The 15,291-nt window shown below is 39.7% G+C and overlaps 1 protein-coding gene across 1 annotated transcript in view; it reads right to left on the bottom strand.

The window, feature by feature from the left end:
- Nucleotides 1-15,064, bottom strand: part of nwd2.S (NACHT and WD repeat domain containing 2 S homeolog) — a 94,212-nt gene extending 79,148 nt beyond the window's left edge. Inside the window, exon 1 of the mRNA XM_018243086.2 lies at nt 14,479-15,064. Coding sequence (XP_018098575.1) covers nt 14,479-14,629 — 151 coding nt within the window. The 5' untranslated portion in view covers nt 14,630-15,064. The remainder of the gene's footprint in view (nt 1-14,478) is intronic.
- Between the last annotated feature and the right edge of the window lie 227 nt (nt 15,065-15,291).

The raw sequence follows: 15,291 nt of genomic DNA, 5'->3' as shown, positions 1-15,291 counted from the left end.
ATAAGTATTAATTACATTTAGTTAGTATATGTCAGGCTCTGCTGGGGTTTAATGCTGGGACCTCCTGGTTACTGGCTGCTCACCCATTAACCACCAGGCCAGGAGAGCAGCCAGCAAGTTTTAATTTCATCTTCTGCTGGGTCTCAGGTTTATCCATTTCACCCCAGCATCCTTATTGGTGGGTTGGGGTCAGCCAATCAGGGCTGACCCCATCCTTATTTGGCTTGACCCGGATTCTTCGCCCTCATCACCTCATGTTCCTGCCTGCACTGTATTAGCTCTTGTCTGAAGGACTCCTCTGCTTCTCAACACCCCCTACCTATTCCTGACAGGATCAAGTACAAGGTACTATTTTATTATAACAGAGAAAAAGAAAATATTTTTTACAAATTAGAATTATTTCAATAAAATGGAGTCTATGGGAGATGACCTTCCTGTATTTCGGAACTTTCTGGATAACAGGTTTCCGGATAATGGATCCAATGCCCGTATTCTATAGTATTAACTGTACATGAAGCAGTGGTGGCATATGTTGCACTGCCAGCATGTGTGGCCATCAGGCTTCATGTAATCGTTCCCGCTGCATTTATTAATACAGACCAAGCTTAAAACTAAATGAGCTAGTGACTTTTACTTTAACATGCCAGATAGATTTGTATTTAAAATTATAACCTATAGCAGAGCCTGATAAATGGTGTCATAAGGATTCAGCTGTCGCCTCTGCCTCCACAGACCAAATGGTCATAAAGTAGGTTTTTCTGTGCTGTGCTCATTTAAGGTAGAAATACTTTCAGAGACATAAGGTACTTCATATGGTTTCCAGAAGGATATGTGATGACAGGTAATTATTCTGCCGTTTGTCTACAGGCTAATTGCTGCAGATATCTGGCATACTGGACTGCTTTGGGAATCACCATAAATCCCATCATGCTGCTGACATTACTCTGGGGCAAGATAAAAACATGCTTCCATAATGCTGACATTCATATAGCAGATAGTATTCTAAACGATCAAATTATCCATGCAGTACTAATGTTCGTATCTTACAATTATACGCCACAGCACAAAAACCCTTGTGGACCAGGCCTAGGTTAATAAACAAATAAAGATTTTTATGGGATTAAGTAAATCCAAATACGGTGTGGCAATGCATAAAATGGAAATTATACTGGAATGGAATTTTTAGATTGAAATCTGGTAAGATATACAGTTGCATTATTAATGGTTTATCACCTTATCTTTGTAAGATAGGCAAGATCAAGAGTAAAGTTTCCTTCCCTCAAGGATCTAAATCAGTGGTAACATTTAAACCTAAAAGTATCAGTGAAACCTACTATCTGCATGTACTGATGGGAATACATAGACATTTTACCACCTTTCTCCTAAGCAACTATTCAACTTAAATTCAATCCAGTGTGCTGCCCCCAACAACCAGTGCATATACAGAGATGATGCCATGTTTTCAGCTAGTACAGGTTTGGGGTGAAATTCCCCTTTTCCAGAGTGGCTACAATTTTTGAGAATCTAACTAGTATTTCACTTGAGAAAATGTGACAATTAACAACTATCGACTCCAATTCAGTTGTCACAAGAAAAAAACTGCCCATTAACACTAGTGCATTTGGCACAAGAAAAAAACGTGCATTGACTGCAATTCATTTGGCATGAGAAAACAATGAAGCCTATAACCTCCAATGCATTTGGCATAATTTTGCATTTGAATATTTGTTCTAAATTAAATTCTTCTACCCCCAAGGTCTAAATTACAGTCCTGCATCGGGCCGGGTACCCACTGAATACCCACAAAGTGGTTGGGTTTTCAGCGGAGATACCGCAGTCCCCTGCCTAGGTAGCCTGCTGATTCATATCTAGGAATTCAGTTTAGAAAAAAAAAACTAGCTGGGATACCCCCCAAAAACTCATTTGGTGCCACAAAGCTTCATAAACCTTCATAAAAATATATAATACACAAAAGCCACGAATATCTTGTAAATTATATCCTTATAAACGGTGAGTTCTGATGTCATCAGTTATAAACGGTGATGTCATCTCTGTCACAAGACTCACTGGAATTTGTGTATTATAATAAATAAAGTACCCCCAGTTGTAAAATATGAGGATATTAGAAGTTGCCTCGGAGTTCCATGACCTGTATAAAAACACTCGGCCTTCGGCCTCGTGTTTTTATATGGCCATGAAACTCATCGGTAACTTATAATATCCTTATATTTTACAAGAGGGGGTACTTTATTCACTATATAGATTAAGTTAAGAGCATTGTATGTGCAAGTTCAATTTCTACGCCTTTTATCTGTGCTAATGCTATGTAAATATCATCCCACTCTTGGCCCAGTGTACACATTTACATGCTACAATACCAGGCAAACAAACAAGTCTGTTGAGATCCACAAATAAATGTTTACATTTTTGCTTTGTGGATTCACACATCAATTTATGCATAGGCAGCATAAGATAAATAATGATTAAAGCAGCTCAATTAAGTTTGCTTAAATCACCTGTCAGCTGAGATTTCAGGCTTCCTTACACAGACACAATGACAAAACGACGCTGCCAGTTCCTCCAAGCCAAATGAATAACGGGCAAAATAAGCATTCGATTTATTAAACAGCCAGTGCACCCTGCAGGTTATATGGTTAATTGATTTTGCACGAATAAACAATAGCAGTGCTTATCTCAGAGTACTTAACATTCCTACATATGTTACACTGTTAACATGTATACATATAAAGAGATGTGTTATGCAGAATGCTCTTACTATGTCTTTAAATAAAGAGGTAGTTGTACAGAATGGTCAATGAACATCAGTGATCCACCAAAAAGGTGTGTATTTTGCACACTACAGTGGTCTGGAAGAGACTACATGGGTGATATTGATCAGACTTTGTGGGTCAAACTTTATCTGAACCGAAAAAAGTTTCATGCAACAGTGCAAGATTTTTTGGAATGCTAAAAAATCTGATGCCCCCCAGCTGTAATGTTAAGTCCCCCATACATGGGCCGATAAAAGCTGTCGACAGACTGAGTTGGCAGCTTATTGGCCCGTGTGTGGGGACATCCGACGGGCTTCCCCGATCGGTATTTGGCCGAAAGTCACCCAGATCGGATTAATTATAATAATAATTATATTATTTTATTATTAAAATAATATCTCGATCGGATTAATTATAATAAATCCCGTCGGATCACGGCCGCATCTATGCGTGTATGTGGTCCCGCAATCTGAACGCCCGTATCGAATCCATTATAATCTGATCGTTGGATCCTAGGGCTCACGATTGGATCAGCCCAATATCGTCCCCTTCAATGTGCGCATATCGGGAAGAGATCCGCTTGTTTGGCGACATCGCCAAACGAGCGGATCTCTGTGTCCATGGCTACCTTTTGCAGCTCAGATAAAGTCGAATGGTGAGTTTGGTTCACACATCTACATCCAACAGTCAATGTATTTCATTAAAAAGAAAACGTAGCAGCGTTCACATCTAACAGGTGTGTTGCGTCTAATGGCAACACATATATGTAGTCAACTTTTTCTATCAGTCCCGTTATTTTTTTGACCTGTGCAACTAAACCTGACTTGTAAAATGTGTTCTGTCTATCTGACTCCATCTTACAAAGTCTCTTGTGTAGTTTAGCTCTTATGGATCTGTATCTGATTATTATTGTGCTCTCAAAATATCCGGCTGTATCTTGAAGACATGGCCTACTTTACTTTTTTTTAACTGTACCAGCTCCCTCAATATTACAGTATAAAACCATCTGCTATTCTATAGATAAACTTAGATGCTACTTGACTGATTAATTTAACTTGCCAAGTCATTATCCTAAAATTCAAGGTCCAAATTTGTGTGGTTGTTTGAAGATCAGTTGGACCAACTGGATTTCCCATGAGTTCTTAATCCTCCAGTGTATATCACTATACAGTTTTGTTAATTTTTTTCATTCTTATTTCTTAAATCTTTGTATATACAGGTATGGAACCTGTTATCCAGAATGCTTGGGACCTGGGGTTTTCCAGATAACGGATCTTTCCGTAATTTGGATCTTCATACGTTAAGTCTACCAGAATAAACCCAATTGGCTGGTTTTGCTTCTAATGAGGATTTATTATATCTTAGTTTTGATCAAGTACAAGCTACTGTTTTATCATTAGAGAGAAAAGAGAAATCATTTTTAAAGATGTGGATTATTTGATTATAATGGAGTCTATGGGAGATTTCTGCAATTCTAAACTTTCTGGATAACGGGTTTCCAGATAACATCCCATACCTGTACAGTATATTCCAATTTTGCTTTACTGTAATGACTCATTTCATCTAGCTGCTTATACTGTATGTGTTCAACAAGCAACATTTGACTGACTGTATGACATTGGATTTGACTGTATGACATTGGATTTGACTGTATGACATCAGCAGCTGAATCACAAATTCTAAATTCTGATTAAAAATCAACCATTTGCTGATTTGGTTGTTTGAAGGTTACATGAAATGTCTGACTTCTCCCATGAGTGGCCTTCTTAATGCTCCAGTGTACAATGACTTATTTACATCTTAATTATGTTTTTATTTGTCACATAAGTAGCCATGTTGACTAAAGAAATATTTAGCTGGTGCGCTCTTAGGGTTGGCACATTGTTTAAAAAAGTACCTATTTTTTGTATTTTTTCCATTAGTAATATTAGTATTAGGCTTTGGGTTTTTTTTTTACAAAAAAGGTTTCAACCCTATTGTAATGATTCATTTGTCCAGACTATTCCTAGTGTATCTCTATGGCAACACTCTATTTTATGAGTTAAGGGAATTAATATAAGGAGTACCTAAATTGAGGAGCTGGTTTTGTGTACATAAAAAATTATACATCTCTAATCTCATATTAATATCTGGATAAAAATAAATCCATGGGAAACATTACTTCTGCATTTCGGTCATTACAGAAACCCATAATGTTTAGTGAATCCTAGAATTCTACTTTAATAAAACTAATCATAGTGAAGAGTGCTCTGCATTCATCTAATTGTAATCACCGGAATAAGCTTGTAGAACTCATTTATTGAAGATCCAGTGACTTTGACCTAACCATGTATAATTTGGATGTTGTTGTAAAAATTTTCTTCTTGGATCAAAGCAGATCTTTAGATTAGAAACATGGTAGCAGTGATCTCTATATGAAAGTATTCAAAGGCATTCACTTTTGATTCTTGCAGCAGAAGAACAGGTATAATCACTGGGGTGTGCAAAAATGTAAGGTAGAGTCAAAAGTCAAAGCAAAAAGGCTGTTTTTTTACTCTATTGTTCACTGGCTTGAGGCCAAATAGGATATTAAAGGGCACCAATCATGACCAAAATCATTTCTAAGTAAATACACTATGTGGAAGTTCAAGAAAACAGTTAGAATTGTTTGTATAATGTAAATGATCAGCTCATTATTCCTTCTGCAAGATCTCCCCTATCTCCACTGCAGTTCTAGCTGAGGCAGCCATCTTGGATTTCACTGGCTCCTCCTACCTATATCTTCCCAGCCAACTGTAGCTCTGAAATCTCGCACATGCTCAGTTGAAATTCCTTGCTTTCTTATCAACCCTTCTAAGCTATTTTCAAATCAGCCAAACGTCTGTGTTAGTTGCTGTTCAGTAGTCCTGCCACCTGCTGGAAGTTACTGTATGCCCTTCATTTGCATAATGACATCACCAGCAGGGGACAAGACAGGGAAATATCCTGATACTTCTAGTGGAGGAGTTTACTCAAACAAGGCATTCTGGGTAGAATACTCAAAGCAGTGTTACAATCTGAGCATGCTCCTGAAATTTGCATATTAGAGTCTCTGCTATAGTCACAGTATGACCTCCCTCAGTGACAGAACCCATTTGACAAAGTAAGGGATTTTTTTTAAAACCTGCAGTTTTTTCAAAAAACTATATACAGTATGTAGTTTGATTAAACGTGTTTAGCTTACTGGTCAGATTGTTAATATGTGTTTGATTTTGGCTGTGATAGGTGCCCTTTAAGGCAGCGGAGGAAGATCCAGTCTCTTCCACTATTACAGGACTACCAACAGGTAAAAGATACTTGAAGAATAAGGTTAGATTTAGTTTATGGGTTTTAACTAATCGAACTGATTGCTATGAGTAATGTTACTTTTATAATTTAGCACCTATGTTGATAAATCAGTGCCTTTGAGTGTAACCCAAGCCTCACGAAAAATATGTATCAACTCTGATGCAACTAGACCGAATGTTCTGTTTACACTACATGATATATACACTTATGCTAGAACTTGTCAGTGTGACAAGCTGGTTATATTAACTATGTCTAGTTACTAGTGAGTAACCTTATAAGACATGAGAGTTATGACTAATTTTACAGGCTAAATATAAACAAACTTATGGAATTGCCTCAAATACTTTTCACACTTCATTGGAGTTCCTGCCTGTACTTGGCAAGGGAAAGCTGGGTCTCCGGGTGCCCTGTGTTTGCTAAAGACATGCATAATAGAATTGACAGCAAAGAAACCATATAGAGAAGGAACCTCTGAAAGTATAAAAAAAATGAGGCACATGGTATAATGCAAGTTAAAGTCTCCCAGGGATTAATAGTAAATAGCCATTGAAGATCGGAATTCTTCAACATGTGCAATTACGTTTAAAAATAAGACTTTAGCTCTTTAGCCGCATTCAATGATGCTTTTAGCCACTTCGTTAAAAGCCCTCAATGATCAAATAGAGCCATATTACTTTGGGGTTGCAAGAGCAAATCCAATGGAAAAGTGACTCTTTGGTCTGTAACTGTGAAAATAGGCTTTTCGTCCTTTTTGCTCACTCATATTCAGTGTTGTGGAAATGTCAGGGAATTGATAAGTAAAGATCCTTTTTAGCGTAGTTAAAGGCCCCTTTCAACACACAGCATTAACCAAATGGGGTAAAGAAAAACAGTTACATATGAAATGACACTTCAAATGTTATTTTCACCAGCCTCTGACATTCAGTAAATATCCTCCAGGGCACATGTGTTCTTTGTGTCCTCGCTATTTATGGCTTAGTGGACTTTATTAAGGTTTTGTCTTCTCAGCATTATAACTACTATGCAAAGACGACCTGTGGCAATCAAATACAGCAATATATACAGTACATACACAGTTTTGTCTCACCATAGACACTGAAATGAACTGTGTTTTAATGGAACCTTTCTTTTTCAGAATTTACACAGGTTAGTTTTCTAATTTAATGCCATATTTACTATTTACTTTACATGCAGTAGGAAGTCATCTACAAATGCTAAGAGTGGGAATGCAAAGCACCTGGTGACAATGATTACAGGAGCTCTATATTGAAAAACAGGTTGGCCAGCTAGGGTACTAGGCCAGAATTCTGTTAAGAGGCACTGACTGCCAATTGCAGCAAGTTCCTGGCCTGAACAAACACTTTACTGTAATGTCTAACCCCAAATCTGTTCTCAGAACAATAAGTTAGGAGGTTGCCAGATCAATGGCTCACATAAACCTGGGAGCCATGTTGCATACATGGACATTCACCAAGTTCACCCAAGCCCCTCTTTGCTGGGTGACCCTTCACTTTATTAAAAGAAAAAAATCCCAATGTAAAGCCAATAAGTTTATGATCTCACCAGTACTACATGAGGTCTGGGTGCTCATGCCCCAGACCTACAGCTCAAGGTGGAGGTATCCAGACAGGTTTATAAAAGAACGGAGAACTTTATTTTAGGCCACAAAGTAAGTTAATACATAGCCTTACACGTTTTGTGCCTTTAGGCACTTAATCATAGTCTAAACAAAAACAGATAGGTATACCAAATATATACCCCAAACCCACCAATCCCCGGACTACATTAAATAACCAATAGGATAGAAGAAGGGAGGGGCATTAAAAACAATGTACAGAAAAGGAAGATAAGCATCCAACGGCATATACCCATAGCAAATTATTCATAATTAACAAATTACAGCAGAACTATAATAGTAAAATATTCAAGAAAACAAAATATAATCAGATGTTTGTTAATTTTCTGTCTCCAAACTGCACATAGAAGAACACATTTTCTAGAGATAATTGAAGGCAAAATAGTGTTTACTGGTAGGGATTCAGCACAAATGGGTCATAGCAGAGAGTCCATAAACCTCTGTAGCGCTATAGTAAAATGAGTGCACCGTTCTTTTTCTATGAGCTCCACTCCCAATACTGTGTTCTGGATGAGACCTTAAATCTTGGGGAGTAAGCCCTCGCAAACAGTGTGGAGGCAGGGTGTAGTGCAACTGTGACTTGATACAGGTGTTATATTTGGGCGCCAGTGGTTCTTATAACTTAACCAATGAACATATTTATTGAACAACACAATCCTCAAGGGAGTGTACATAGGAGCAAGCAGGATAATACATTATCAGTGGATCGGCATATAATCACAACACCTTTGTTCAGTATTAGTCCCCACGGGGAAGAGAACATACACAGCAGCAATGAAGGTTCCCGAGGTGGAACCCAGGAGAATCACTACATCCATAAATCTACACACTTAGTCCCTACTTCTGGGCAATTAGTACCCGGGATCTTAATCCCTCTGACTCTCCTCGTTGGAGCCTTAAGATGCTCAGCTAAATAGCCTGTCTACCTGTCACTCCTAGAGTGACATCTTAAACTGAGTAGCCTATCCTTACTAGACCTGACCTGTCTAGGTTCCTCTCGAGCTCTGCCTGCCTGCCAGCACAAAATGGACCATGAGAGCATGGCTACAAAGGGTTTTATACTTAAGCACAGTACCATCTACTGGTCAATATTGTAAACACCAAGGGCATCGCATAAGGCAGAATAATGAGAGAGGTTCCCTCTTTAGGACCCATTTAGGCGTCTATAACACTGGGGATTTGTCTGCCAATATTATTAGGGGTTTCCAATTTAGCAGACCCCTACACCTCTATCACATTCACTGATCTAAACTCAAAAGAGTTTGTCTGTATGAAGCCTTAGAAAGTGATTATATTGAAATATCATTCTGAATGCCGACTAAATTGTACATGTAAAATATCAGTGTGGTAAAGTTACCAAACAAGCAAATCTTTTTTCTATTTGGTCACCCATCTGCAGAGACAAATCAGGCTGATCTTTTTATCTGGCCCCTACGCCAATGTAGTTCTCATCCAGAAGGATCTTCTATAATCTGCCCTATAAATATTTGAGCCAGATGTCAAGCATGTGGCCAGGGCTAAATCTGTAACTTTGTTATGGTCACTTCTGATTTTTATATGGAAAATAATATGTACTGCTGCATTGTTACTGGATCCAACACATATAGAAGGTGGCATTTACCTTGCCATGTGTGATATTTTCAAAGTCTATAGAAGAAGTCACTCAGTACACCAGCCAATAATTGTAGATATTTCCAGGTAACTACAACATAACAAGTATTATGCATGACTTTAATTGCCAGCAGAACTGCTTTTTGTTGGGCTCTCAGTGCAAAAAAACTGTAAATACAAGTGATTTTTAGAACAGCTGTGCCTGAAAGCTAAGTCTTTAGCAGACTGACAAGGACAAAGACAGAAAATTCCATCAGCCAATAAGATTAATGTCAAAAGCAGAGTATTACCGCAAAACAGTCAACACTTGAAAAAGGAGAGGTACACTACACAATAATATTTAGTCAATATTTACAGTTTAATAGGATTACAGAATAAGGTAGTGATGGAAATATGCCTTTACACATTTTGGTTTTAAAGAAGAAGTCACTTTGTGAATGTAATAACATTTATTAACCATTAATCCCATCTTCACTGCAAAATGATTAGGTGGAAAATTAATCAGAATGGCAAAGTTCTGAACTTTTAATACTGTTAAAAGGAATACTTTTAAACATCCCTGGTGTACTCCATAAGTAGACCCAATGATTAGTTTGGGATTGCAATTATGAAGCCATTTGGCATTCCCTCAAAACTGCATTGATAAGTGTATATTGACACCCCCATGGTCTCCTGACAGTACCCACTGAGGCTATGAGGCTGATTATGAATGTAAGTGCAAAAAATAGCATCCAACCAATCAGCAATTAGTTTGAACAGTCTACTACTAGTTGGGAAATTAAAGCAACAACCAGAATTAGTTACTACTGGAAACTGCTCTTGTCCGAGTTACGACCCATACTTGTAAGTCATGGAACCCTGGCCACAAATAGTAAATGTGCCCCATGGGTAAATGACAGGTTGTGTTAGGCTTGTGGAAATGTAATTGCAAATTGCATCATTTCTGGTGGGGCACTGCCACAGTGCCAAAAAGGGTGTCCACGTGTGGGGAAAAAAAATACATGAATGCAAAATTCATTGAAGTCAATGGGCGTGTTATCTGGACCGGTAGTTTATACTATTAGTACCAATAAAGTGTTCATTTATTAAAAAGGAATTGTGCCTGTGTTAAGAGATTGGATATTTTTAATGAATGCATTGTTCAATATTTTGAATCATTACTAGGTCTATATTTTTGTCTACTCGATACTGCTTTTCCTATGTATGAAAGACTATTGTGATGAAAAGGCTGCATTTTTCTTGCTTGAGGGAGGGTGGGCTTGCAGGCAGTTGACTAGCTGTATATAAACACAACAGCCAATTCTCTAATCTATATTCTATTACAATCTCTAGATTGAGACATTAAGAAATCTAGGGCTGCAACCTGCTTCAAGGTATTGTATATTATTTACCGGTAGTATGAATTGGCTATAATGCTAAAAGGAGGAGTTTCATAGATGTCTGGAGCAGTCCTGGATTATTTATCGCATAATGAATACAAATTAAATTTGTTTTAGGTTAATACTATGATATGTGCCAACACTCATGGAACATGTATAGTCGCACCTGGCCAAATGTTTTACTGGCATCACCAGGACCAAAGCACATAAATATTCCTAGAACCCTTTTTCACTGTACACATTTTCATATCTTGGACTAAATTTGCCCATAAGGGCAGAGACAGATACTCAGATTTGGGGAGATTATTTGCCTAGCGACAATACTCCTTTTCTTCGGAGCGACTAATCTCCCCGAACTGCCTCCCGCCAGCTAGAATGTAAATCACCGGCAGGATCGGAATTGGTGCAATTCGTTTTCCGAAGTCACCCGAAGTTGCCTCACAAGGAAACTCGGGCGGCTTTGAGAAATGAAGCGCTCCGAGTACCATCCCCCTGGCGATTTAGGGAGGCGGTTCGGGAGATTAGCCCGAAGAAGAGGCGATTTATCGCCGGGCGACTAAATCTCCCCGAATCTTAATGTCTGTCTCTGCCCTTAAGGTAATTTGGCCCCTGTACACCTGCTGCTTCAGTGGTAGGTTCATCTCAGCCACGTACTTAAAAAGGATCTCCACCCAAAGCAAGAAAATGTGTCCCTTTTTGTTTTCTGGTTCTGAGTCTTTAAACAATATAACACAGATCGGTTCAAGACCAGCAAGTTTTTGCTGCATGGTTTCAAGAGTCAGAACAGCTAGACCGATTTCAATAGCAACTACATTTACAAATAACTTTAAAAACCATTGAAAATATGTAAAGGGGGTTGTTCACCTTCCAAACACTTTTTTCAGTTCAGTTATTTTCAAATTGTTCACCATAAACACATTTTTTTTTCAATTGCTTTCCATCTTTTATTTTTTATGTTTTCCCAAAATGTAAGTTTAAATTCTAATGTTCCTGTCTCTGGTGTCTCAGTCTGGCAGCTCAGTGATCCAGGAGCAGATTCTGAACTGTTACAAATTGCTGCATTTAGTTGATACATTTATCAGCAGTATCTGTGGAGTATTATCAAATATAGTATCAATTCTAACAGCTGCCTTTAATGAAGCTCAGGGATTCTGCTCAGCAGGGACAAAGATAAGAAATGTATCAACTAAATGTATCAATTTAAAGTTAAAGAGTCGGCGACCCCCACCCTCCCAGAGCTGCTTTAGAAGTTGAAAAATTAAACTTTACACTTCAATATTAGAAAAACGGTCACAAAAAGAGCATAGAAAGTTATTGGAAAAAGTTTTTATTTCTGGTGAACTATCTGAAACCAACTGAACTGGAAAAGGTGTTTAAAGGTCAACAACCCCTTTAATCAAAACATAGTGGAACGTTGCTTAGAACTTCTCTTTTTGTGCATAAACTGTTGGCGGGTAGCATCCCATGAAGAAGAAATTAAGCTATCACGTTTTGTATGTGGCTTCTCAGCAGCTATGGCAAGACATTCTCAGGAAATAGCATATCCAGTTTTGCTCAGCCCAAGCCACAGATACACAGCAGAATGTTGGACTAATGCTGTTAAGCAGGCAGTGCTGCAAAGATTGTGTTACAGCTAGGCTCGGCTGTGCAGCTTTATATGGCCAAGCAAAGATCCCCGGATATTTTATATAAAAGCAGCAAGGTCAGAGATAAGCTCGGAAATAATGAAGAGTTGTAGTCTTGCCAGATGTCTCTCAGTCCTTTCCTTTGAATGTCAGTTTTGCGCTCCTCTGCTGGGTCACATAACAGTAATAATGGCAAATGCTTTTTGCAGCCAGTGATATCATCATTTTGCCTGAACACATCATTTGTTATTTGGCAGAAAATGCGTTTGCAGGATGTGCATGTTAAAGGGGTTGGTCACTGTTGAGTTAACTTTCAGTATGATGTAGAGAGTGATATTCTAAGACAATTTGCAATTGGTTTTCATTTTATAGTACCTGTTTTTGAGTTATTTAGCTTTTCATTTGGCAGCGCTCCGATTTCCGATTTCCGCAATCTGGTTGCTAGGGTTCAAATTACCCTAGCAACCATGCATTTCATTGAATAAGAGGCTGGAATATGAATAGGAGAGGGCCTGGATAGAAAGACCAGTAATAAAAAGTAGCAATAACAATACATTTGTAGCTTTAGAGAGAATTTGTTTTTTAGATGGGGCCAGTGACCGCCATCTGAAAGCTGACAAGTGTCAGAAAAAGACGGCAAATAATTAAAAAACTATAAATAAATATTGAAGACCAAATGAAGTTTCTTAGAATTGTCCATTATATAAAATACTAAAAGTTAAAGGTGAACCACTATTCTACTATTTTAAAATAACCTGACATTTTAAATAATCTTTGGAAATGGACTGTGGCTGTGGGATAACAGGTACAATAGGGAAACATGGTGCCTATAGTAACAGTGGGATAATAGTCTCTGGGAAGGGAGTGTGACTGTGGGATAGCAGGTATAGTAGGGAGAGATGGTGCCTATAGTAACAGTGGATAATAGTCTCTGGGAAGGGAGTGTGACTGTGGGATAGCAGGTATAGTAGGGAGAGATGGTGTCTATAGTAACAGTGGGATAATAGTCTCTGGGAAGGGACTGTGACTGTGGGATAGCAGGTATAGTAGGGAGAGATGGTGCCTATAGTAACAGTGGGATAATAGTCTCTGGGAAGGGAGTGTGACTGTGAGATAGCAGGTATAGTAGGGAGAGATGGTGCCTATAGTAACAGTGGGATAATAGTCTCTGGGAAGGGACTGTGACTGTGGGATAGCAGGTATAGTAGGGAGAGATGGTGCCTATAGTATCAGTGGGATAATAGTCTCTGGGAAGGGACTGTGACTGTGGGATAGCAGGTATAGTAGGGAGAGATGGTGCCTATAGTAACAGTGGGATAATAGTCTCTGGGAAGGGACTGTGACTGTGGGATAGCAGGTATAGTAGGGAGAGAGGGTGCCTATAGTAACAGTGGGATAATAGTCTCTGGGAAGGGAGTGACTGTGGGATAGCAGGTATAGTAGGGAGAGATGGTGCCTATAGTAACAGTGGATAATAGTTTCTGGGAAGGGAGTGTGACTGTGGGATAGCAGGTATAGTAGGGAGAGATGGTGTCTATAGTAACAGTGGATAATAGTCTCTGGGAAGGGAGTGTGACTGTGGGATAGCAGGTATAGTAGGGAGAGATGGTGTCTATAAGTCCCAGCAACAGATTATAAAAATTGTATGAGATTCTAGGAATAATTCTTCGAACAACTAAAGGATTATTTGTCTTAATTTAAATAAATAAAATGCCCAAGCCATTGCTAAGTTTGCTTATCCCACAACCCTGCCATCCATCAAGACTTCCCTGCACCTCAATATAAGTAAAGAAATGGTAGTTTACATGAAAGAGCCAATAGCCCAGTGCCAGGTGTATCTGCTTTAGATGATGGCACGACTGTGTTGGAATGGGCTACTGACTCGCCTTGTGACTCTTCAGATGACAGTAGGAAAAGCCTCATTGTGATGATATAATGGAAGTGACACAGACACTAGGCAATAGGGAAGAGCTGCAGAGAAAAGTGGTTGTGCAGCAGCTGAGGTGTAACTGACAGTTATGAAGGCTGCTGAGCTTCAATAGGATCTGACAGACAGTGACATCTCCTAGAGTCGCAGCTGCTGTAGAATCACATTGTCCGTGCAAAAGAGGTTCTGCAGCAGCTGCGATCTTTAGGCTACTGGGAGTTACCTTCAGGGTTGGCGCTGACGAACACTCGGACGCTTCTCCCCGTCGGGATGAGGTGAGCGGGAAGAGCCGACAGGTTTCCGGAGAAAGCCGACTTCCGCAGCGCCGAGTCCCGGGAGCCTGGGAACCTGCCGCTCGCTCCTGACGGCCACATGTCGTCCTTGTCTCAGGGGAACATGTCAGGGCACTTGATCACTTCCATCCGCGTGAAGGGGCTGCAACCTGCGCGGAGAGAGGAGCCATAAGAAATAACGTGAGTCCACCTCGCACTGGGATCAATCACAGCCCTCTCACTGGCAGGGCGGACACTTATTAAAATGCCAATGTACAGCAAAAAAAGTGCGCCCCTCGCCGCAGTGAATGGTATTGCAGCGCCGCTGGTACAAGGTTTCTCCTTATCCCGTCCCGCTAGCTCAGTCACTGCCCCACGTATATACTGCCCTCCGGCAGGAACAAACCATCGCCTGCTCGTAGCTTGTGACACTGGAGAAGCTTTCCTCCCTATGTATGTACATGGCACGGGCGGGGCGTGGCCGCGGGACACATCGATGCTGCTCGGGGCTCGTGCCTTCCGCCAACTGGACTATTCCAAATGGGAAAGGACTAATAGTAGGGGGGACTCTTGAGTCTTGAGAGACCTGCACAGGGAACTAAGGTTGTTGTCCAAGGGACAGGAAATGGGCATGTTAATTATACATGGGGGGGGGATTCCACTCAGAAGAAGTTACTGTAAGTGGCACTCAGGAAAAGAATGGGGAACACCTGCCCACCTGGCGCTTGTTTTATGGGAAGGGTTGCCCTTGAGGGTATCTCTTA

Source organism: Xenopus laevis, chromosome 1S (genome assembly GCF_017654675.1).
Source record: "Xenopus laevis strain J_2021 chromosome 1S, Xenopus_laevis_v10.1, whole genome shotgun sequence".
Taxonomy (NCBI): domain Eukaryota; kingdom Metazoa; phylum Chordata; class Amphibia; order Anura; family Pipidae; genus Xenopus; species Xenopus laevis.
Note: the sequence above shows the minus strand (reverse complement) of the source record. Positions and strands in the feature narration are given on the sequence as shown.